The sequence below is a fragment of the Calidris pugnax genome, unplaced genomic scaffold, assembly GCF_001431845.1.
Source record: "Calidris pugnax isolate Ruff unplaced genomic scaffold, ASM143184v1 scaffold76, whole genome shotgun sequence".
In the NCBI taxonomy this organism is placed as follows: Eukaryota; Metazoa; Chordata; class Aves; order Charadriiformes; family Scolopacidae; genus Calidris; species Calidris pugnax.
In genome coordinates, this window is record NW_015090827.1 from 1,728,779 (window position 1) to 1,753,850 (window position 25,072).

General features: G+C 45.4%; 1 protein-coding gene across 1 annotated transcript in view; it reads right to left on the reverse strand.

Annotated features, from left to right (window-relative positions):
• Positions 1-19,464: 19,464 nt before the first annotated feature.
• SHFM1 (split hand/foot malformation (ectrodactyly) type 1) overlaps positions 19,465-25,072 on the reverse strand; it is a 6,382-nt gene continuing 774 nt past the window's right edge. The window contains exons 2-4 of the mRNA XM_014940234.1: positions 25,005-25,068; positions 21,240-21,333; positions 19,465-19,669 (exon numbers count right to left, since the gene is read on the reverse strand). Of these exons, the coding sequence (XP_014795720.1) occupies positions 19,627-19,669; positions 21,240-21,333; positions 25,005-25,068 (201 nt within the window). The 3' untranslated portion in view covers positions 19,465-19,626. The remainder of the gene's footprint in view (positions 19,670-21,239; positions 21,334-25,004; positions 25,069-25,072) is intronic.

A 25,072-nucleotide genomic window follows, 5' to 3' on the forward strand; every position in this document is an offset into this window, starting at 1 on the left:
ACCAGGTTCTGCTCGATGAAAGGACTGAAAAAATCATTTGCCAATCAGGATATTTTTCTCCGTTAGATTTCATGGGAAGAAAAAGATTATTTTTTTTATGGGAGTAAATGGCTTGGGTCTATTGCTATTTATGTGGCTTCATTCTCAGGGGAAAAAAAAGAAAAAAAAAAAAAAACCCAAACCCTGAAAATCATGACCCACCCTACAAACACTGCAAACCATCTGAAAAAGTCCTAGCTGTGCTGGAGGTAACCTGGAAACGCTGAATATTTCTGACCCAGCCTCTTACTATTTTGCACTGGTTTCATGCCCGTGTAAGTTCATTTGAACGAGCAGAACTTCACTGAATCTATTTCTTCAGGCTGCTGCCAGTTTTGAAGTGCTGTTATAAATATAACTAGGTACAAAATCCTGAAAAATCTGTTGAAACCTGTTAGGAATGGAGCCGGGAATTCACATTCAAGGATAAAAATCCTGTGGGGCAGCGTGTTGGATATTATTACGTCGCTCAACCCTGGCAACAATAATAATAATAATTGTTATGCACGGGGAAGCCAGTGAGATTGCCATGCTAGTAATAAATAATATTGCTTTATGGCAGAGAAACGAAATAACACAGAGTGGGGTGGGAGGGAGGCAGAAATAGTTATTCTTACGTCCCGCAGTGTTTGCACCGAATCAGCAGCTACAGCCCAAAAAGCAAATAACTGCTTTGCTGTGGAAGGAACAGCACGCTCGGTCCTACGGAGGATGCTGCAGAGCCTTTGTGAAAAGCAGTAGAGAGCCTTCTCTTCAAAAATGGGCAAAGCTCTGCTTCCTCCCACCTCGGGGGAGAAGGAAGGGGATCCTGCCGGCCGGGAGCCGCCGGCTGAGCCGGGCTGGCAAAACTGTTCCCTGAAGAGAGAATGAATAAAATGGGGTCACCTTTCAATGAGAGATGAAAAGAGGAGCCAGGAGAAAAGTAGGTAATAGAAGAATGAATGCACGAGAGAAATTACAGTGGGAAAGTCTGCTTTCTCCATCTCATAATAACCCAGAAAAAGAAAACTTTCAATTTTGTTAATAAGGGAGAGTATTGAAGTAGAAAACGGGGAAGTGCTTATTCAGTCAGTTTGCAGAGCTCCCTGCCATGGCCAGCTCCCAGGGAGGTTACGATACTTCGATTTGTATGGGCTTAAACCACACCCAGAATAACCAGAAGAGAGGATGATAAAAATAAAGAGAGAGCAGATCTCTTGGAGGAGAATCCAGGTCAACAGTTAATTAGCAGAGCAGAGGAGGAAGCTTAATGCAAAGGAGTTCTCCCCAGAAGCACGTGGAAGGCAATCCCCACCTGGCAGAGGAGCAGCTCTCCTGCCCAGGAGGAATCACCAGTCCCTGTGGGGCTGGAGGTTGCCCAGGGTCCATGCCCAGGGTCAGCAGCATCCCTCTTGCCCCTAAATTCTCCCTCCGGCTCCCAAATCCCACCTGCTCCCTCCTGGCCCTCAGGAGCATCTCCATTCCAAAATGCTTGTGCTGTCTTCATCATCTCTTCCTCCCTCCACCTCTGCTGGCCCATGGAAGAGCACCTTCCCTGCTTTTTCGGGATAAACTCGGTGCTTTGGCAGGAGTTCTCTCATGTGACAAGTTTTTCTCTTTGCCGTATATACTTTTCCCTGAGACGTAGTAGTAAAACTTTTCAATTCATCTCTCTCACCCTTACCCAAAGCTCAACCTATTTCTTCAGCTTGAATATTGGCAACAGAAATGTCTTTCCCCACTTTTTCCTCTCCCACTGCTTGTATCACATCCTTCTGCTGCAGAAGCCCATAATCTGATGGTGTTTTGTTGTTTGACTCCTGCTCTTCATGTGTTCCAGGTACTTAAAATTCGTTGCTCTCTCCTTGATTTTTGGGGAGATGGGTTGTAAAGCCTTGGTGGTTAGATGTGTCCATCACCCGTCAAGGTCAAGGGGGAAATGGCTGTCCCAGATTTCTGAGAACTCTGAGCCCAAACTAAGGAATCCCCTGACCACAAGCAGTATTTTTTGGAAACTCCTTGCCCGTGGAGAGGAGGGTTGGGAGCAGACCACCACTGCCAGCACTTTTAAAGCCACCACTTGAAGTAGTGCCAGCTGCTAGTGTAGGACTGGCTCCTGGATTGTACCAAATTCTCTGCCTTGTTTCTTTTGTGGAATTAGGCAAAAAAAACCACATTGGCAGCAGTGACAGAATATTTTTTTGAAAGAAACTAAGCATAAATACCAGAACCAGAAACATGGAAGGGGCTGCCCAGAGAGGTGGTGGAGTCTCCTTCTCTGGAGACATTCAAACCCCCCTGGACACATTCCTGTGGGACCTGCTCTGGGTGACCCTGCTCTGGCAGGGGGTTGGACTGGATGATCTCCAGAGGTCCCTTCCAACCCCATAGCATTCTGGGATTCTGGGATTCTGGGATAGGTGATTTTTGAGGTCAGGAGCTCTGTGGTGGCAGAACTTTGCAGAGCTGACGATAGGATAAACACTTTCAATCCAAGTTTCGTTGGCGGAGCACAGACAGCACGTGATAGTCTATACTTTTCTTTTGCTCAATTTACGTGGTTTTTTTAAAATGCATATCTTTGAAAAAATACAATTATATCAATATTGTATTTATATCAGTTGACATGTAAAATCTGGGTTTCCTTACATAAATTGTGTAATTTTGTGAAGTGGCGCATTTAGTAGAAGTTGTTTAATGTTATACCATTAATTCGTGAAGTTAAAGCGCGTCACATGGTAAATAGGTTCTAACCCTTGTTGATTTGCAGCCTCCAAATAGGCCATCGAGAAGATTTGCTGTAATCCCTTTGTCATTTATCATAATAGCTTATAATTCACTCCCTATTGCTGCCACCTCCCTCCTCTGCCACGTTAGGCGTCTTCACCTGACCTCTGCTCGCCTACTTCTTGTCTGCTCCCAGCCATTTTAAAGTTTCCCTCTGCTTTTCCTCCTCTCGTTTGAGCTCCTGCCAAGTGACTCCTCTCTGTTGAGCCACCCTGAGATTGTTCCTTCTCTGATGGCTTCAAATTGGCTCACGCTTTGTGCCAGTTCGGGTTTAAAATTAGGCAGCTGCGAGTACTTTGCTGAACTTGGGTGGCCTTCGTGTAATTCGGATTAATCTCTCCCCTGCCTGGCCATCCCCCCTCACTGCCTTGAGGTGATTAGTACCGTTTTCCCCTGATATAGGCTCTTCCAGCGATGCCAATTTTGCAGTCACTTTTCTTGTTGAACCAGGTAGGAAAAGGTCATTAACTTGTTGTCCGCGGTCTGCTCCTGGTTGCCAATGAACTGTTCCCCACACAACAAGGGTCAAGAGTTGCCCTGATGTACAGCTGATAAGCCCCTGCTCCGGTGGCTGCAATCTCCACACTTGTCCCACACCATCAAGTATAAATGTACACCCGGCAGCGGGATAATGACATGGAGCCACCACCGCAGGTTCCACCGAGATGAGATTTCAAGGACTGAAACTAATAGCTGCGGCAAAAGCTATCAAAATTATATTAAAAACCACAGTATTGCTCTTTCTACTTAGGCCTTTCATCCAAGGATCCCAGGTCACACTGCAATCATCAAGCCGGACACTTTCCACTAATGCTTCTTCACTCCCCAAGGTTTCCACCTTTAATGCCACCCGGCTTTGATTTCTTTTCTCCTACAGCTTTGATTTCTTTTCTCACCTTTTCCACTGCTCCCTTTCTTCCAGAGCTTACATACACTGGCTCTGTTCCTGCTCCCTTTGCAAGTCCTGGTTTCTGTCACTATCTCTTGGCTTCTTCTCATCCTCCCTCTCCACCACAGGCCCTCCACCCCCGGCCATTTACTTCAACAGCCCTCTGACCACTGATGATGCTCTTTGAAGATGCAGAGAGCACATCACCCTTTCCACGTCCTGCCCATGGAGCGAGGGACCCCCTTTGTCCATCTGCAGGCACCCACAGTCCCCTCTGCGCCGGCCGAGGAGCTCCTGTCCCACCAGGGGTGAGCAGGGATGTCTACACTGGCGGGGAAACCACTTAACTTTGCCCATTATCAAGGGGCGAGCCCGTTTCCTGGTGCAGCGGAGGCGCTGAGATGCTCTGTAAGTGGTTCCTATAGCAACCGTATCCAGGTGAAAACTCCTGCCAGAGCTCCCCTTCCCCCCTCCCGCTCCCCACCTCCCCTTCCTTTGGTGGTGGTGTTTGTGTGGTGCTGGGGGGTGTGAGCAAAAGGGATGCTCACCAGGCAGGTTTGATTTACCCACCAGGAAACCCGTGTTAAGGGCTGTGGCTGCGAAGCGGTGCCGTTGGGCATCTCGTTGGGCAGCTGAGTACCAGGGACCACAAATGACCAACATGTATGGACTGAGGAAACACCTTTATTTGTGGATGGAGAATATAAACTGATTTTTAAGGCTCTGCAAAGGTGTTTATCTGCCACCTTAGAATCATAGAATGGGTTGGGTTGAAGGGGACCTTAAAAATTATCAAGTTCCACCCCCTTATCACTTACCTCTCCTCATGCGAGTCCTCCTCAGGGTTCCCTCCTTAGATCTTGGTAAAGAACCTCCTTTAATTGTTTGCAACTTTAGAGAAGCCATACCATACTGACCTGGCTCACTGTATGGGATCACGGGACAATTCAGGCTGGTAGACATCTCAGAAGATCTTGATCCAACCTCTGGCTCACAGCAGGGTCAGATCTGAGATCAGGTGAGGTTGCTCAGAGCTGCATCCAGCCAGATCCTGAACCCTCCTGGGATGGAAGCTGCACAGACTCCCTGCGCAACCAGCTCCAATGCTTGATTGAATCTCCCTGTCAAGGACTGAGAAGGGACAATCCATTGACATTTTGGGGATTCTGGAGGCTTCACGGTCTGTGGTGGAGTATGTCTAGTGACAGAAAGCATCTGGCAGGATTCCCTGGCTTTGGGTTGCTCTCAGGATGTAGGCAGAAAGATGTGACTGCCAGGGAGGGATGGGAAGATTTGGAAGGAGAAGACCAAGGAGAGAACAAGGAGATCATGCCTAAAACTAGCTCAAAATCATCGGAAATGACTCTAATTGTTTTTAATCTGAAAAAAAAAGACAAGATAAACGTCTGATGCCCTAAATTCAGAGCTTGCCCTTGCATCTCTGAAGTGCAGAGTCCTCGTGCTCTTGCTTGTGAGAGGAAACAGGGAGTGATTTTTTTTTTTTTGGTTTTGCTCTTGACTTAGAAAACTGCAAGAGGAAAAATCTCGATTGGAACCTGTAGAATATGTAAGGGAATTACTGGATGATCTTTAAAACAACCTGAAAATAACTCGACGTCTCTGCCGAGCTGAGCTGAGCTGTCAGCTCTCCCCAGGGACTGCCACCCTTGGGGTAATTGCGGTGTATCACACCTTGCTTGACGTGCCACGGAGCAGGAGGAGCAGCACAGCTGCCAGAAGCTGAGAAGCAGAAGCCCCAGACAAGGAAAAAGCAGGGTCCCATGGATTTTTTATTTTTTTTTTCAGGATCCCAAAAATAAAAGCCAGGACAATTATTCTGAAAATACCTGAAGAGCTCTGGCTTAGCACCTCCAGCCTTTCTGCTGCCTTTCTAGTGCCTTGTGCCCCACTGACGACGTGGCTGCTGCCAGCCTCATTGCTGCAAACCCATTTTTAATGCAAAAGATGCTGCAGCGAACGGAGACGCTGCAAGGAGCCTGTTGCTGTCACAGAGTGAGGGACAGGTCTCCAACTAAGTCTAGTTTTACAAGCCCTACTCGGTAGAGTCACACTATGGGTGGATGGTAGAGTCAGGAGAGCCACGCTGGGGCTGTAGAGCCCTGAGCTGAGTAAAACCAATAAGTGATCTCTGGGTGTAGTGGGGAAAATGGGACAGCAGCCAGCAGAGATGGTCTGGGAATCTCAGTTTGTCACAACCATTGAATACCCCGGACACGTGCTCACCTTCACATGAGCCAGATGCTCCATGACTGGTGTGTGCCCCAAAAGGAGCCAGCACAACCTCCTCCTCCTCCATCCCAGCGGACTCTGCCCAAACCAGGGCCTTGAGAAGGCAAAGCAAAAGAGAAGAAACCCTTTTTTCTTTTTTTTTTCTTTGAGGGGGCAGATTTATGGCTAAGACAGGAAAGAGAGACAGCGACCTTATGCCCTCAGGAGGAAATGCTGTTCTGGCAATGGTGAAGCTACAGAGACCCCCTGGCTCTGCGGTGAGGCAGGGCTACGTGGTGGCACGTGGTGGCTGACAGGAGGGGAAGGTGACAAACCCTCTGCTTTTCCTACCTAGAAAAATACGCCGGCACCATTTTCCATTTATGTGGGACTCGCAAAGGGAGGGCTGGGGAGAGGGGAGAAGGGGGGCTCTCGGGAAATGGAAAACAGCAGGAGAGCTGGATTTTCTCTGCTACGCTATGCAAATACAGCCAGCCAACACGGCTCTGAAACCGAGCTGGTAAATCTGATTCTCATTTCTCAGGAAGGCTCCTTTCAACCGACCTGACAATGTACACACGTGTTACAGCGGAGACAAATTACTCTCCGCCAATGAAAACCTCACCAATTCATTTTTATAACTTACCTGCCTCCTCACCACCAACACACGATTGTTTGACAATTGAATAATGCTTAGAGCTCCACAAATAAATGCAAATAAAAAATGTCAAAACTCACAAAAAATGAGGGATCGGCACATTTATTTATTTTTTTTCTGCACACAGCAGCCAGGCTGGTGCCACCGGGTTCATTCAGCCCAGCAGTGGTCAGTAGCAAACATTGTGTGGCAGGGAGAAGAAATAGCAGGAGGAGGCTGGGATGAGACAGACGCACTGCGCATGTTTGCTGGATTCATCTTTGCTGGAAGCCTGCCGCAGCTTGGGGAAAACATGTGTGAAACGGCTAGAATCGGAGAAAAAAAATAAATTAAATAAATAAAAAGAGCCTTTTTAATGTTCCTCAGCTTTTCAACACGTGTTTTTGGCTTCAGAGCTGAGCAACTTTATCGGCTTTGAAGAGTATACATCATTGTTTTGACACGGAGGAGGGAGAGGAAAGTGAGAAATTGGCTGTAAGCGAAGCCAAACGTTTGCTGTTCCTGAGCTGTTCCCAACAAACTCTCCTGGAGCCACTGGGAAGGGACCGGGGGGGGATGTTTTCTGCACAGCACAGACCCCCTGTAGGTGTTTACCCAGTAGGTTGGGAGCAAAAGTCCCTTTTCTGGAGACTCCTGCACCACCACAAGGAAACCTCAGGTTCACGAAGGGCACATCCTCACAGTTTCTCACCAAGTTTTCACATTTGCTGGGTACCCGCAGATCAGTGATGGTTTTTTAAGCTTCCAGCTGTCTTTTAACATGGCTCCAATTGTCCTTATTCACCTCTCTTCCCTCAAATCTACCTCCTCTGGGTGGAAGGTGTTTCTGCCGGGAGGACCGGAGCTGCTGGGGCTGAGCCGGCTGCCCCAGTGCCCATTTCCAGGGGGTGAGTGGAAATCCCTCCCTGATTTCCCTTCCCACCAGGGAAAACTGCTGTTGCCTCAACTGCAGATGTTGCCTCTGACCGGGCTTCACCCTAGGCTGTTTGCGTGATTTTTGGGTTGTTTTGGCAAATACCACAAAGATAATATACATATACACCCACACACATACATATATACACAGACATGCATATAAAAATATACATATATATAAATACCACACCACCCTCAGAAGTGTCCGCCGTACATTTCAGCTGATATTACAGAGCCGAGGAGCTAAAATAAAAGACATCTAAAGTTTAACCTTAGTTTTTGAGTTGCACGTGGCACCTCGCTAATTTTGCTCGTCTTTTTCTCCCCTCAGTTTACTCTGGCGTTGGCCGCCGAAAAGCCAAACGTCACAAGACAAATTGTTCTCCTGGTAGTTCAAGCCCAGAGGGCAGGACAAACCGCTGGAAATATGGCAAGGAAGTCCTGCACTATGTCATATTCACAAATTAAGCATCTCCTTATTCCAAAGGCTGCTTTCCCTCTGCCACAGAAAAGTCCGTATTTTCCAGGGTCAGTTGTTCTGACTACAAGTTTTGACCTGGATCCAACACATCAAGGCTACGGAAAAAAGCACACAATGCTTTATATCCAGTTCCAAGATACTCTGCATCACCTACAAATCATTTGCCAATTAGCAATAATTTGGCACGGAACCTTTAATTATATTAAGGGAAAATTTGCTTGATTCAAACAATTTAAATGGCATGGGAATCATTTAGATGTAAGGAAGTGTGGATATTTGGGGAGATTACCTAATGCAGAGCAGTCTCAAAGGTTTCTGAATTCTCACTCATGCTGAGAAACCGTGGTTCCTCCTTCACAAAATTTTGAAAGTACAATTATTAACAAAAACCAGTGATAAAACAACAATAATCTTGGAGGAAGGTAGTATAAAACAAAACGGCGTGTATGCTCTGCAGTTATCCAGGTCCATGGATTAAGTTTCTACAAACTGTAAGGACAGTCCACCCTTGGCTCGGATAAAATATTTATTAGTCATAAATAATTGTTGTAGAGCTCCAGCCCCCCTGGCTCAGCCTGGACCCCACTGCACAGGGCTCACGGGGCTGTTCCTTTGCCCTCCCCTGTAATTCAGGTTTGCGTTTGTGGAAATCAGGTTTTCTCTGTAAAAACGTAGCTGCTGTACAGAAAAATAGGCTTTCTAGGGAGTCACCCGTCACCTGTCAGGTTAAACAGCAGTTCTGGTTTATGAAGTACACTCTGTCAATGTCTATACATGTGCAAAAATAATTGCCTGTGTCTATAAAAAACTCCAATGTGATAGAAGACCCAGACTAGATAAGGCAGTACCACTCCTAGGATTAAGGATAACTGCCTACAGTTAGATATTCAGCTTTTTTTGTTGAATAATACCCAAAACCACTCTACAGCTGCAGTTGTATTTAGCAAGCAGACTAGAGAAAGCTTTAGCCTTTCAAAATAATTGTAATGGAAATTATTTCAATTCTTCAAGAAATTAAAATCAAGAGAAATTAACTTTTTCACGGATCATACAAAGTCACATGATTGTGGTTTTGATAAATAACCGAGTACTGCTGTATGTGTTGGGATCTCTGAAACTACCTGGAATATAGGATATTGGGAGTACTTGGTAAGTAGAGCACAAAGGGCATATTCTCTGCTCTTCATCTGAAATAGGAAAGCTATTTAGTACTTTGTAAAACATGTTAAATGAAGTTTGCTCTCTCTTGGAGATAGCTATTTTTCCCTTCCTTCTGTGCGGGCGGAATGTTTGAAAATTGCATGAGACAGGCAATTTTGGCACTTCAGCTTGGAGTACCGAATGTTCACAAATCACCCTGAATGGATCTGCAGCTTAAGGCTGCACCGTTACTCCGTTTTCGTTTTCACCTATTTACATATTCACAGTCAGAAAGGCAGGGTAGTTATTGTGTAGAAGGGATCTATTTAGGAAGAAAAGACAGATAGTATTTCTGAAAGCTCTTAGACGAAGAGTATCCATACACCATGGAATGTAAAAAAAAAACTTCACCCCGAAATATTTGTAGGAGGAAGTAGAAGAGCAGAGAGGCAGCACAGAGAAAACCAGAGATGGTCAGGAGTCATGGGGGATGCTCAGCTCCCATGGGTCACGATGCAGTAGAAAGTACATAGGATCATAGAATGGTCTGGGTTGGAAGGGACCTTTAAGATCATCTAGTCCAACCATCAACCTAACTCTGATAAAACCATCACTAACCCATGTCTCGAAGCACTATGTAAACCCCTCTTTTAAATACCCTCAGGGATGGTGCCTCAACTACTGCCCTGGGCAGCCCATTCCAAGGCTTGATAGAAAAATAATTCAGCTCCATTTCCCAACAAGTCCACCCTGCAGTTACTCAGGAGAGCAATAACACATTTTGGTGAGCACAAAACATCTCATCCAGGGGTCCCTTTCTGTCCCTTCTCCACCTCCGTCAAGACGTCAGGCCTGGGAAGGAGTTGGAGTTGCTGCGACACTACAATTTGTGCAGCTCAGGTGCTATTTCAGGCAGAGGGTTGTGACTGTTGTTATCTCATCCACACTGGTATTTCTGCTCCCGGCTTCCCCACACAACCTGCTCTGCTGCTTTGGGAAACTCCCTGGTGCACGTCTGAAATGTCCACGTGTTGCCAAGGGAGCGTGCGAGGAGGGCTGCTCCCCACAGCTTGGTGGCTCAGGCACCAAACAGACAGTGGGTTGTGACTATAAAGTGACAGGACAGGATAAAAGTTACTTAGTTAGGTGTTTTAATGGGGGAATTTCATTAAATAACGGTTTTCATTTAGCCACCAGTAAATTATAGCGCTGATGGCAGGAACCACTTTACAACCCAAGAGCACCTCATCTCCACCGGGAGTGCGCTGCTGCCCCAGCCTCTACATGGGGACCCCTCCTGTAGATACCACAACGGCACCAAGACCACAGCAGCTACTCGAGGGTGACAGAAATGGCAATGAAAAGGACACCACAACTTGGGGTAAAATCTCATCTTAAAGGAGTCAAGAAGTTCTTTTGACGGAGGCAGGTGATGCATTTTCCCATTTCTAGATACCTAGATCTCTAATAAAAAGTCTAGTGAGGGTTACTCCACTCCCAGAAGCAAACACGGTTATCACAGAATCATAGGATGGTTCGGATTGGAAGGGACCTTAAAGATCATCGAGCTCCATCCTCCTGCCCTGGGCAGGGACACCTCCCACCACACCAGGTTGCTCCAAGCCCCCTCCAACCTGGCCTTGAACCCCTCCAGGGATGGGGCAGCCACAGCTTCTCTGGGCAACCTGGGCCAAGCTCTCACCCCCCTCACACCAAAGAAGTTCTTCCCTACATCTCAGCTCCATCTCCCCTCTTTCAGTGTCAAACCCTTCCCCATCATCCTATGGCTCCCCTCCCTGACCCAGAGTCCCTCCCCAGGCTCTGTCTTATCCTGTCCTACCTGTGTGTAGGGCATCATCAGCAGGCACGATTCACTTGCCTAATTAGCCCAACCCTTCTGTTGTTGGCCTGTGTGGGGAAATATCCCATGGCTTCCTCTGGTGGCATTGCTGGTTGACCTCAGCTTCTTCCTTCCAGCAGCCGAGCACGCACAGCTCACCCGGCTGAAGCCAGGGACTGCTCGCTCTTCCTGTTAAAAAGTGATCTTTTTTCAGCAAAATCCCAAATGTTCTCTCTGAAGACCATACCTAATGTCCAGAGCATTAAACAAATTGAGAGGAGGGTGAGCTTTGGAAGAAAGGCCATTTGAGCTTGAATGCAAAGGCCAGTTTGGGATAAACTCAGGGTCCTCGCTCGTACAGACCCACGTCTGCGATAATCAGAGCTGAAAGGGAAGATTTAACCCCCGGGGCTGATGGAGACCAAAATGATAAAAGGATTTTTTTGGGATGTGAAAAGATGGATCAAGAGTTTTACTAAATCCTGCATCGGAGGGAAGGCTGAAAATTGCCTTTGCTCTGAATCAGGGGCGTTTGAGGCTGAAGCAGGTGTGCCTCACGTCTTGAACATTTCACGTGTTTTCATTTCATTCCCTCCGTTTTCAATTCCCTTTCCCTCAGATTTTATTTACTTGTTTCTTCCAACAACATGATAGGAAAAAACAGCCAAGCTCCAAAGCTTCTCTCTAAATGCCTGATTTAAATAATGCATCCATTAATTTTTGCACCAATAGTGGTACAACATAAAATAGTACATTATTTTTCAGAACCTGATTCTGCAAACATTAGACCATTTGACTAAAATATTCCTAATGTATAAATAAAGTTACTCCTGTGCATTAGTGTTTTCAGGCTCAAAGCTTTAATGTGTTATTTTAAAATACAAATATTTTCCAAGGTGCAAAATATAAATGCAACTATATTTAAGTCTTCACTGAAACGAAGCATGAAAAAAAAATAGTGATGAAGGCTTTTCTTCCTGCTGGTGAAACAGAGGACTTTTACCAATTTTAACAGAACATCCTTAATATATACCTTGAATATTATGTGTATAATAGGTTGTTACTCTGCAAATGGTTTGGCCAATTACAATGATTACACTAAGTTGGCACAATTGTACAGCTACCTGTTTTCTGGGGTTTTTCTGCCCAGCTTTTGGTGGGCACTTAGGCAAGTGTCACCAGGAGGAAGGAGCAAGAGGTGAGTTGATGCCGATGGTGGCCACCACCCATGCAAGGAGCAAACCTAGACCAGCCTCTGCACTCAGGCATCTTCTGTTTCACACATGGAGGCAAACACCTTGTAGCAACTAAACATCACCTGTGGGTTGAGTAGTGAAGTCCTGATGCCTTGGCTCTTTGCACGAAGAAGGAAGCAAGGTCCCACCACGCTGCTTCTCAAGGAACAGATTGGATATTAGGAAAAAAATTTACCCTGAAAGGATTATTAAGCCTTGGAATGGGCTGCCCAGGGAAGTGGTTGAGGCACCATCCCTGGAGGTTTTCAAAAGATGGGTTGACATAGTGCTTAGAGACGTGGGTTAGTAAGGGGGGGGTGTGTGTGTGTATGGTTTTCTTTTGGTTTTAAGGGGGTGTGTGTGTGTGTGTATTGTTTTCTTTTGGTTTTTATCAGAGTTAGGTTGATGGTTGGACCAGGTGATCTTAAAGGTCCCTTCCAACCTAGACGATTCTGTGATTCTATCATTCTAAGTGCGGCTCATTAAAGGCTGGGGAAGCAGCTGGGAAAGCCTCGTCTGTCATCCTCCCAGCGGGGCTCCCTCCACACGTGGGGGGCATTGCATCCTTTTTAGAGGCTTGAATGGCTGGTGGCATGGAGCTGCTGGCCACCGTGCCTCCTGGCCACATGCTGGCCGTGGCTTTCTGTCAGCGAGGGGGTAGAAACGCCCCTGCTCCATTGTGGGGATGTATTAAATGCTTTTAGCGAGCAATGACCACCCTTAATGATTTCCAAGAGAGGAAATGAACCTCCAATCAATTATGACACTTGATTAGGTTACTTAAATTGCTGAATCTCCAGCAAAATCAGCGGTGCCAACTCCCCGACGCCGTGTGATTCGATGGCCCTTGTCGTAATGCAGCTCTGCTCACCTCCTGCTCCGCGTGCGTTCCCTTTGCTCTGCATCAACTTCCACCTCAGTACCCGGAGCCCAGATTTCCACCTCGCCACTCCACAACCTTCTCCGAGCATCACTCAGGTGATCACCTGGTGATTTTTAGCCAGATTCTTTTATTTTTTTTTTCTTGAAATGCTAATGCATTCCCCAGTGAAAACAAACACAGGCCTGCCATTATAATATCACCTTTTTGCTCAGTTTTATTACAAATGAAACAGAAGTGAGAGTTCAAAGCCGTGGAAACAATGGGTGAGTATCAAAGAGAGCGTCGGCCTCTGATAACATGAAAGACCACTTTAATAAGCAAAGGCTTATAGGAATTTCTAGTGACCATTAATAGCATGTAATTCACTTATTTGCTAATTAGGAGTGGTGGTAGTTAAGTGGAAGATTGAAAACAGCACACTGTGTTATCACAGTGCTGACCCTGCTGAGAAGGCAATGTCTACTCTTCTTCCCACCTTCACCCCTCAGAGGTGGCAGCTGAGGGGAACCTGTGGTTCCCCTCCACCGCCTGGTGACCTGGAGCTCTGTGCCCCTTCTTCTGGCCCAATACCCGTCCACATCATTTGCCCCATTTCTGAGCAGGGGATAGTTTTTAACCCTGCACACTGGAAGTGACAAAATCTGTGGGCGACTACCTCTACTAACCCCCCCGACGGAGGGGGAAGGACAGATGGCAGATTGGAGGATGCAGGGTCCATAGGAGATGTAACAAAATACGGACCCATCTGGGTCGAGTCCCAGGCAGGGAAGGGGTTGTGCTGAGGTCGAAGCTCTCCTGCGGTCTGTGGGCCTGTTAAAAGACAGGTCTGACAACCCCCTGGCAGGGGAAAGCAAAAAATGAGGTATTTTCTATGAAAAGATAAAATTTCAGATACATCAGTGTTGGGTGATTGAAAATAGTGATAAATACACCGCTGTACATTCAGTAAAATTTACCAGATAAAAATGACCAACAGGGTCTCAGACCATGAATTCCTTAAAATGGCAGAAATGTTGCTAAATAGACAGTATGGGATTCCCACCCCATTCCCCCCCCCCCAAAAAAAAATGGATTTTTCATTTATTACCGTTTCTGGAGTGAAAGACCCTGCCTGGAAAATCACTGGTGGGTCTGGTTGCCATCCCCACAGCGGGGGCACAGGTCCTCGGCTGGTGGGTGGTAGTTAGGGGGGGCAGAAGAGGACCTCCCCCCTTCCAGCTGCTTTCTGAGAGCGTTCCCACAGAGACTCTTGGCTTCAGGAACCAAATATGTTCTGAAAAATAAAAATTTCTGTCCAGAGACATTCTGGTTGACACCACAGGCTGTGCCTGGGGGGGACCTGCAAGGGATTACACAAAGAGGTGCCCTTGGAAAACCAGCTTCTACCTCCAACATTTCCAAGCAAAACCTCCTGTAGGAGAAGTATCTACCATGGAGAAAGTTTATCCCCAGAGGACATCCGCCTGGGAGCTCACCATTGCTTTGTAAAACAGTATTTGGACATATGGACAGAGAGGCACAGCCCAGGTCCTGTGTGGCCACCAGCAAAACCCCTCCAGCACTCAGGCATGGGGACCATTCATCCTGACACAACACGTACCCCCCCGAGGAATGCCGGATCCTTTGCCTCTGAGGTGGTCTCAGCCTGAATTCAACATTCCTTGCCCTCTTCATCTCAGTGGCTCTTGTGGCTTTTAACCCTTTTGCATTCCCACATCTCTCTTGCCGCCTCCACAATTACATTTTTTCTTTCCTCCATATGTTTTTCCAAACCCACTAATGCAATATTTGACTTACGCCATCCCCTCCCAGACTAACCATATATTTGTTTTCAAGATTTTCCAGCAGTCGGCTGAAGAGGTTCCAGCTCCGTTCGTGAGCATCGGGCAGTTTCTCCAATCACTTGAAGTCTCAGGGAGAGCAATCAGTGATGACGATTAGCGGTGCTCACTACGGAGCTGATGCTGAAGTGCCTCAGACCATCACCATCGCTCACCGCTCATTGTAGCCGTGAAAGTCACCAGCTGGCATCACGGAGACATCCTCCCATGAAGATAAAAATGCTCCTCCGTGACCATCTCCCCACTCAAAGCAGGAGACTCGTGCTGACCTGCTGGTGGCACAGCTTCGATGGGAACATCCTGAAGTTCAACCAGGCCAAGTGCAAGGTCTTGCACCCGGGTCACGGCAACCTCTGGCACAACTTGAGGCTGTTTCCTCTTGTCCCATCGCCTGTTCCTTGGGAGAAGAGCCCGACCCCCCCTGGCTACACCCTCCTTTCAGGGTTGTTGGAGTTGGAGAGAGCAAGAAGGTCTTCCCTCAGCCTCCTTTTCTCCAGGCTGAACACAAGAACGGGCGCTACTGCATGTTGCCTACTGGGAATGTGGCTTTCTTCCACCCTCTCACTTGACATTTCACAGATGAAGCATTTAGGTGCTAAGAAATTTTAAGGGATTTCATCAAAATGTGCATTGGGTTCGATTCTGTTCCTTGCCCAGCCGCTCTATGATCAATGTCCACTAGAGGAGAGAGCAAAATACCCTTTTGTTGCCTGTGAGCGTGGGTGAGATTATGTTGCCTTCATACATCTTTCCTGGGATGTCGTTTCCCAGGCATTTCTAGGCATTTCTTTGCCTCATTAGAGACTGTTCCCCTTTGTAGGTACTTGCTGTCTGTACCACGAAGAAGGTCTGGCATGGGGTATTAAATAGAGGTATTAAAGCAATTAATTTTCCTGGGGGCCTTGTTAATGGTGGTTCCATCCCTTCCCCGTGTCTCCATCCCTTCCCTGCAGCTCCATCCCTTCCCTGCAGCTCCATCCCTTCCCTGCAGCTCCATCCCTTCCCCGTGGCTCCATCCCTTCCCCGTGCCTCGTTGCGCTGCAGATTCCAGGGCACTAAGAGGTGGCAGCTCACCCTAACAAATTCCAGAAAGCCTGACTGCTAATTCCAAAGCCAACACTGGGAAGGAGTTGAGGACAGCAGGGTGTAGCAGGAGAGCCGGGGAGATGCAGAGCGCGGCCGCATCCTGGAAACACCGAGGTGAAGGGGAAGGGGAGGCGGGAGCCTCTGGAAGCCCATTAAATGAGGGCTTATCATCCCATTTATGTAAATCGCTTCAAATGCCTTCATTTATTAAAAGTATTAAGCCGCATTACTGTTTGCCTTCGGTCTCCTAATTTGGTTGCTAATGTCTAAGACAACTGTTGAAATTAATTTGAAATTAATGTTGCTGTGTAATTACTTAATGAATCTCACATTCGCTGCCCTTAGCTCTCAGCTGACAAAGGATCTCACCCACCGCACGTGAGAGGCTGGAACGCTGACGGGGGTTTTACAACAGTCGCTAAATTATAGTTTGCAAATATTTTACACTGATATCACACACTTCATCTTGAAGGATCTCGGCGTGTTTGAAATGTTACCTAACATTCATTCTTTCGCAAAATTCCGTCACAAAAACTTTCTGGGCATCAATCTTCTTACTTCCCTGCACGCCTTGGAATTAAATCAAATTTAGCTGCATTATTATGCAAACACAAAAGATCATACCTGCGTTAAAAGATTATTACGAGGGCTGTAAAGTCAGACGCTTAAAAGATAGGAAATGCTGGAACTGTGCAATATAAATTCCTTTTTCCATGCATATGTATTCTCATAGTCTTTAATTTTACAGTCAGATATATTTTTCTAAACTCCCCCCCTCCCTCAGGGGACTTATTAGTCCTTGTTAGTGTTCAAGAGGAAAAAAAAAACAAAACAGGGTAAGGAAAAAGAAGGTTGAGGAAAAAGCAAGCAGGGGAAGGCAGCAACTTGTGGAGTCCTTGCCTCATTCCTTACAAAAGCTGCAAAGGTTTTAATGCCTGTTCCTCCTTTTCTGGGTGGCTGGTTTGATACCCCATAAATCCTGATGGGCAGAAATGCTGAATGTGCACAGCAGGAACAAGCTAAAGAAACATTTGAACGTGCAGAGCCTCCTCTCTACTCCCCAACCCAGCGAAACGTGAGGTCCTGGGGGCTCACACAAAAATGCCTAAAATCAGCCTGTTCTTCAAGGAGGGGAAACCACCTCTCTGTCCCCCAGGGACTCTGGAAAACACCACAGAGTGTCTGCAAAGTAGGCAGAGGCTGGTGTGATGGAGACCCAAACTCACTCCTTCTGTACAGCACGGCACGGACACGGCACAATAAGGCAGGGAACAGGACACACCAGGGAATGGGACACACGGTGACCCAGGAGCAGAAAGTACAGGGAGAAGCGGTCCCTGCCCTTGTGCAAGGAAAGGGAGGGAGGCAGAGACCCCGTGGGCAAACAAGGGCTTTTCTGAGACTGAATTGAAGAACCAAAGAATGGTTAGAGTTGAAAGGGGCCCTAAAGCCACCCCCAGTGCCACCCCCTGCCCTGGGCAGGAACACCTCCCACCAGACCAGGTTGCTCCAAGCCCCCTCCAACCTGCCCTTGAACCCCTCCAGGGATGGGGCAGCCACAGCTTCTCTGGCCAACCTGGGCCAGGCTCTCACCACCCTCACAGCAAACAAGTTGACAGCTCATGTTGAGCTTCTCATCCACCAACACCCCAAAGTCCTTCTCCTCAGGGCTGCTCTCAGTCCATTCTCCACCCAACCTGTATTTGTGCTTTGCCAAACCTCCCTCCCTCCACCACATTGCTGCTCTTGTGAGGCTGTAGATCCTCCTTCCCAAATCCCAGTCCTCTCTCCCTCACCCCCGCAGTGCGTTCCCATCTCCCACATTTCATGTGTTCCACAGCTAACAGGGATTGCTGCAACACCTCCAAAAAAGACCTGTCCTAGCACCTCCAACCTAAAAAAACCTCAAGCACCCAAGCATGTGGGAAGATTATTTCCTTTGAAAGCTGTGTACCCATGAAAGTAGGGTTAATGGCCACGGGGACATCCTGGACCCATCTCAACTTCCCAACATCCATGCATTAATTCACACCAGCAGCCCCAGAATTGCACCAAACATATTTTTCCTAAACTCTCAACCCAAACCTGTGGATGTTTGCACTATTTCACACACATTTTTGCGTTTGTTCCTCGCCCAAATGTGAACCCCAGGACTTTGTGTTCTGCTGAATTGCCTGTCTGAGCCTCACAGTTCAATGTGAACAAGATTCTATGTCTAGAGGCCTTATTTTTTTTTCTTCCCCCCAAAAATAGCACAGAATAGGACAAACTCAATGCATCCAACAAAACCCAAAACATTTGGTTTTGGAGAACCGTGCTGATGGGAAGGCCTCAGTCATTACAGAGCAATCCCCACAAAGGTCAGGGAGGATCTTGCCTCCACCTGCCACACAGCAGAACCTGAATAATTCCGGGAGGGGGAAGCCCCCTCACATCTTCCATTAATAAATGTGATTATAACGTAAGATACTCTGTTATTTAGTTAACAAGGTCAAAGCATTTAATACCATTGCAGCATGTCCAACTATCACCTTTATTCTGAAAGCTGACTTTAAATAACTATTAGGTCTCTGCTTCTCTACAGCAAACTGCTGAAAGAATAAGTGTTAAATTCAAATTCCAGGAGTACATAGCTCTATTTGTCCTTTTATTATATATATATATAAAAAAATTCTTTTTAAATTTGCAATCTTGGCCTAGACTTCCAGGATGGCCGTCTCTCCCTTCGCCTCCGCGCACACCGGCTTTAACAGCTCCTTTGGGGAGGATTCATGGAATTGGTAATAGGTTCTGTAATTTCCACCTTCTGTTTCCCAGCTCAGGGAGTAATCGAATCCAGTCGCTGCTGCTCTATCTATCTGGGACCTATTTGTTGGCCCTCCATGAAACGAGTTGGAAGCTCCATTTCCGTTCTCAGCAGGCACGTTTGCACCATACAGATGAACTGCCCTAAATTGGAGGCAATTTCAGCCGAGGTTCCTAGGCTTAAATAAGCAGGAGGACAGAACTTCTCCCACCTCCAGAGAGGTCTCCTCTTTAACAGGCCGGAGAAACGACGGCAAAATGGGGGAGTCTGGATTTCTGCTGGTGTAAGATGGGTTTTAGCTTTCAAGACTATCTAACTGGCACCATCCTGAAATGACTAACAGAAATAAAACAAGTCATTACGAAAGAAAACCTTGAGGCAAAATAAGCTTTATCACTCCCCCAAACTCCTTCCTACTTCTGCCGCATTTTAATTGTAATACAGGACTATTTCGTTTCTTTCTGACATCTCCACATCCCCTATGAGAGAAATGTTCACTATTTTTGTTAACGATAAGCATTAACAAAATAAAAATGCTCATCCTTCCGTGACGGGAGCTGGTGCGACACCAGCAGCTGCTGAAAAATCATGACTAACGTTCCACAAAGGCATTTCAGAACCAAAATACATGTTACCAGCTTATTAGAGGCTGAACATAGGAGGAAGCTAAGATTAAAAACTTTATTTTTTTATACAAAACAATAATAAATCCAAGCAGATAATGAACCAAGAGTGTCTTCTCATTTGCCACCTTTTCTTCTTTTCTCCGTACAGTCAGTCCACAGTTCAATGTTAAACCACTCCATATTCAGCAAAAACTATGAGGTTTCCATCTTGTATCCATGTTTTTCTAATTCAGCTCTGTACAGAAAAAAGACAGGGGGATTAAAACACACTGATAAAATAGTCAGATATTTGAATTTTTTAAAAATTAAATATACAACACAATATACAATAATTATAGAATATGAACATGCCCTGCTGCTTTGTGGTTCACACCAATAACCTTGACCTCTATAGTTCTTCAGCTTAATATCTTAGATCACCAGAAGTGACTTTAAGTGAAAAATTCAAATTCTTGCTTTAACCACAGTTGTTAGACTCTGACCCACTGCGGCTGGAGTACAACTATACAGGGCAAAGCAGCACCTCTGAGTCTGCAACAAACTCCAGACACATAATAAAAACAAAATATTATCTTATACCAGTTATTCTAAACCAACTGAGCTCAGTGATCTGAGCTATTTAAATGCACATACTTCCAAAACAATTTTAGTTTACATATATCATAGCTGAATTTTAGAAGCGGAGGACTGCAGCGCCTTGGAAAGATGAAATAAAAACATGCTGCAACCAAGCAACATCCCAAACTGTGATTTTAACACTAGTAAACAGTCACCAATACTACAAGCTGCAATTAAGACACCGTTACAGAAGGTTTGTCGAGACCAACTGTATCAAGAATTAAGCTATCCCTTGAAAGTCTGCTTCGCTCTGTGTTCTCCCATATTACAGTTTAACTGCTTTTCAACCTTATTAGAAACAACTGTGCCAAAGACTATTTTTGTATCTTTTATGTAAGACCAGAGTCCAACGAGGGAGATGAACTGTTTAACCAGGCTGCGTTACAGACAGTCTGCTCCTCATGCAACACAATGGGAGATTAATTATAAAAAGAGTGTTCGTACTGACGCTCGAAACAATTTAAATTATAATTATGCATCAGTAAAAGATTAACTGAAACTACAAGTGACACAGAGGATTAAACGAGTGGATTACAGGTATCCAAATCGCTATCATGTTTTTTTAAAGCACATTACAAACAGTTACTTTGCTGTTGTTGCTCATAAAAAGCACACTCATCACACACAAAAAGGGAACCTTAACATTAATTCAGATAACTAATCTCTGGCAAATCTGTCCATTTGGACAATAAACAGCAAAGCTATTTGAAGGTAAACAAAAAGAACTTATAACACCCCACTTTGCATAGCACACAGCACAGGAGAAATAACCTTGGATCTCTTGGCCTTTAATCTTTGCAGTACAATTCAGAATTTTCACACACACGCAGAAAAGTCCTTAGAAAAGGACTTAAATTGCAAAAGTGTCAACTGTATCACAATCTGCAGAGATCTGTGTGCTAAGTAACACCACAAGAGCCTGAATATGTCAATAATATCAAGCATATTTCAGGGATCACAGTATTATTAAAAGACAAAACATTGATCAGAACTTCAAACTGCTGTAACCCCCTCGGTCTGGTTCTGAAAAGCTTTAGAGAGAAAAGCTCAGCTCTGAGCTTTCACTTATTTCAGATCTCTATTTTTTTTAAAAGCAAGCAGATTTCACACTTTCAGAGATGAACTAAACAATGCCATTTTAAATATTTTCCCCACCTTCGAGAACAGCGAGTTAAAAATAAGATTACCTTAACTGATTGGAGAAATCATCCTCGACATTGTCATCATCCCAATTGTCTTCCCAGACGTGCGCATCTTCGTCTTCATCTAAACCAGTCCAATCTAAAGACAGGAAAAGAGGTCTAAATATTTTCTGCTGCAGTGCTTTGGTACCATCTCTTACTGACAGATGAGCTCAGCCTCTGGGTAAGGCAGACTTCAGCTGGTAAGAAATTTCCCTCTTTAACAGAAAAGTCTGGATCATGTTTAAGTGTTTGTGAGATCAAAAAGCACAAAAAGATCTTAAAAAAAAAATCCCAGAATTTCTTGCATTATAATAAAAACGACTTGGTTAAAAAAAAAAAAGCACAAAAATGGACAAGCTGTAGCACCATTGTAAAAATAAAGCAATGTTGAATATTTGAGTCCTGAAAGCTCAAGAAAAAGCGTACAATTCCAGGCTTGTATTTATTTGTTTGGATTATTTTTTTTCCTGATTAAAAAAGTAAATACATATCAAATGCTTTTGCCCCAACACATACACATCCTCAGTTCACTCGGATCAGATGCTGACAGTCTATGGATAAAGGCCAAAAACCTCTCTGTGATGCAGAAAGAAAGGTAAATTGAAAGAGGCATCTGCAAACAGCCGTTGCCACCCGTAACTACCTACTTCTGGGCTCCCAGAAGCTGTTTCCTTACAGAGGCAAGACACTAAATGTCCACTTGCTAACTTAATTTTTATTTTTCTTGGCACATCACCCTTGAGAAATTACTGATCATCCACTTAATGCTTCATTATGTAAAAAAAAATTACGATCAAACTAGTTAGTTCAGAAAAATAACGGAGACGAAAAATCAGGAAGGCTCAGAATTGCTGAGTAAATACACAGTTTACTTCACTGGGGAACACAGTTTCTCAGTTGTCCTTTACTGACAGACACCCAGTCTTTTCTAATGTTACCAAAACAAGAAGCACCTCTACACTTGTGACCTTGAATTTCTCAAAGTCTCTTAGTATATCTGAAGAGATGACACTGTTCTTCCCCTTACAACTCCGTAAGCCACCTGCTGCACATCCAGCCTAAGGGTTGGCCCTTGCATTTTCTCCTCTTTCTAACATTAGCAGGCAACAAAATTAATATTTGAGATTCACCAGGACAAGAAAATCCATTTGCGACTGATTCAAGACACATACACATAGAAGACATCACAATTAAACTTCCCTACTTAATTAATGGGAATAGATGAAGGAGCATAGAAATCCTACCGGTCCTAAGAACAGCAAAAGAAGGAAGTGGGAAGAAAAGGTGAAGCAAAAATGCAGTATAAAAAAAAAAATGCATTATTTTAATTTAGTTGTGCTGCTAGTTGCTCAAAGGGAAGTATTTTTATGTTAGAACCATCTGCAATAAGCTTTACTTATTTATATGCAATGGATTTTTTTTTCCATCAAAAAAGCTTTACCGCTTATTTATCTGGATTTCAAAGACACAAAAAAACAAAGCTCAAAACAGTTTAAAATTAAGTCAAACTTTTCTGTCTACTAACGTATGAGCAGTTGAGACAGAACTACAAGTTTGAAAAAAAAAAAAAAAAGAAAAATCCTAGTAACTGGTATCCAGGCACAACAAACAGCAGCTTCAATCATAGAAGGTCAGTTGGGGAGACTGTGAAAACACGCTCCAAAATCACACAGAGCGAAGGAGAGTCAAAAAGGCCCGTGTCATCTTCCCTACCTGGGGGTGGCAAGTGAAACAAAAGCCTAAATTATATTCTCATGGCTGTAGCTACACAATTCTACAGTACCTGTGTGGTGACACTATGCCCCAGAATCGCACACTAAAGTTGTTATTCCCAGCTACATTAGATGCTTGTGACTAAATACAAAGTAAAAAAGGATAGAGCATTACCTGGCATTGAAAGTATTAAGAGCATTCGAGAGGCTGCTACCATTAAGGATCACTTATATACACCAAAATTACAAAATCAATTTTGATGAACTTGCCATGGCTGGACTCCTTAAAGAAATATTGTAACGCACTGATCACTGATTGCCTTATTTTGCACTTGGAGAAGGAAAACAAAAAACAGTTTTTAGAGTTGAGGATAAAAGCCCTAAAATCCTATCATTTTAACACACTACATTTTACATTCTGAAAAGCACTATACAAAAAGTTCTTAAGTGACCTATTCACATACACTTGAATCTATCATGCTATACTTGAAATAAAGTGTCCTACAAAAATATGACACATCTGCTTTTGATAAAATTGATTTGATGAATTGTTTGAAGAAAAATTTTAAGTTGGAATACAAGAAATTCCCCAAAAGCCAGTGCTTTTACTCCTTTAACATAAGTTTGCATTATCTAATTTCCTTTGGATAAAAACAGAGTAACAGAACACAAAGCATTTCTGCTGGATAGGAAGTGGTGTTTTAATCTGAAAGAACAACAATTTGGCATGGTTTTGAGCACGAATTTATCGCGATTCTTTCCTAAACCCTGAAGATAACATTCAAAGCGTCTGAATGTTCCACATAACCTCTCAACACTATTATCCCACTTGACTTAAATGGGCCTCTTTAGAAGTTGTTACTTTTTTGCAAGATAGATCAGCAAGAAGCCTGATTGTAGCCACTCTTTAATAAAACTCTGTTCTAGCCAGAAAGTGTGCATAGCACTTGGTTTTAGTAGTAGTGCACGATTCAAGTAGAATTAGTGTCACCTTCTGTAATAGCAATTCAGTGCTCCGACCAGTCCAAGGCACAGAGCATGCTTCAAAGACTTCCTTCATCCCTACTGCCAATACTTAATTTACATTAAATAGGATAAACATAATTTTGCCTGTTTAGGAAGTGCGTATGGAAAAGAAGGGCTAGTCTTCTCAGTTCAGTTTATCCACCATCCCAAAGACATTAATAACTTTTTTCAACAATAAGGACAAAAATAACATTTGTAGCAGTGCTGAAGGACACAGAACTCCTAAGGATTGTAAGGCCACCAAAAAAAAAAGTTACATACAATGAAAATATGACAGGGAAGAAAAAAAAAAAACAAGCCAAAACAAAACTGACATCTCATCCGTCATGATTTATATCATTTCTCATTATCCACAGCTCGAGATGATTCCCAGAATTCAGGGCATGGAGAAAACAAACATGCCCTAACAGGGATGCTGTCAAGGCTGTATCTGTAGAAGGGGACGGGGTTGTGTTACTGAAGTCCAGATTTAACCCCCTCACCCCACACACCCGCACCTACGAGAAGCAAGCCCGCACACAAACGTTTGTGCTTCGACAGGTAAAGAGATTCGGAATAACTACAGAGCTCGTTATTTCCTTCCCACACCTTTCCCCCCCTCGCACTCCCCCGTTCCCAGCCCTCAGCCCTCCCGCAGGCGCAGCCCCTTTTCCCCGCACCATGACACAGCACCCGGGACCGCCACCCGCCCCGCACCGGGCACAGGCCGCACAGCCCCGCTCCAACCCCGACTCCGGCGGCGGCGGCTGCAGCCCCGCACCCCTCACCGGGCCGGGGGACGGAGCCCGCGGGAAGCCGCCCCGCAAGGGACGTGGGGTGCCGGTGGGGAAGCCCCACGCCGCCCTGCAGGCCCCGGGGCAGCTCTACGGGGCGAGGGCCCACTGACAAACCGCGCCCCGGCCCCGCCGCCCGTCCTCGCCTCAGCCCACCGGCCCAGGCCGCGGCCTACGGGCGGGACGGCCGGCCCCGCCGCCTCTCCTCTCCCCCGCCCCGCCTCATCCCGCTCCCGGTTCCCGTCCCCGCCCGGCACCTTCAGCCGGGAACTCCTCAAACTCGTCATCCTCCTCCAGGAGCCCCAGATCCACCGGCTGCTTCTTC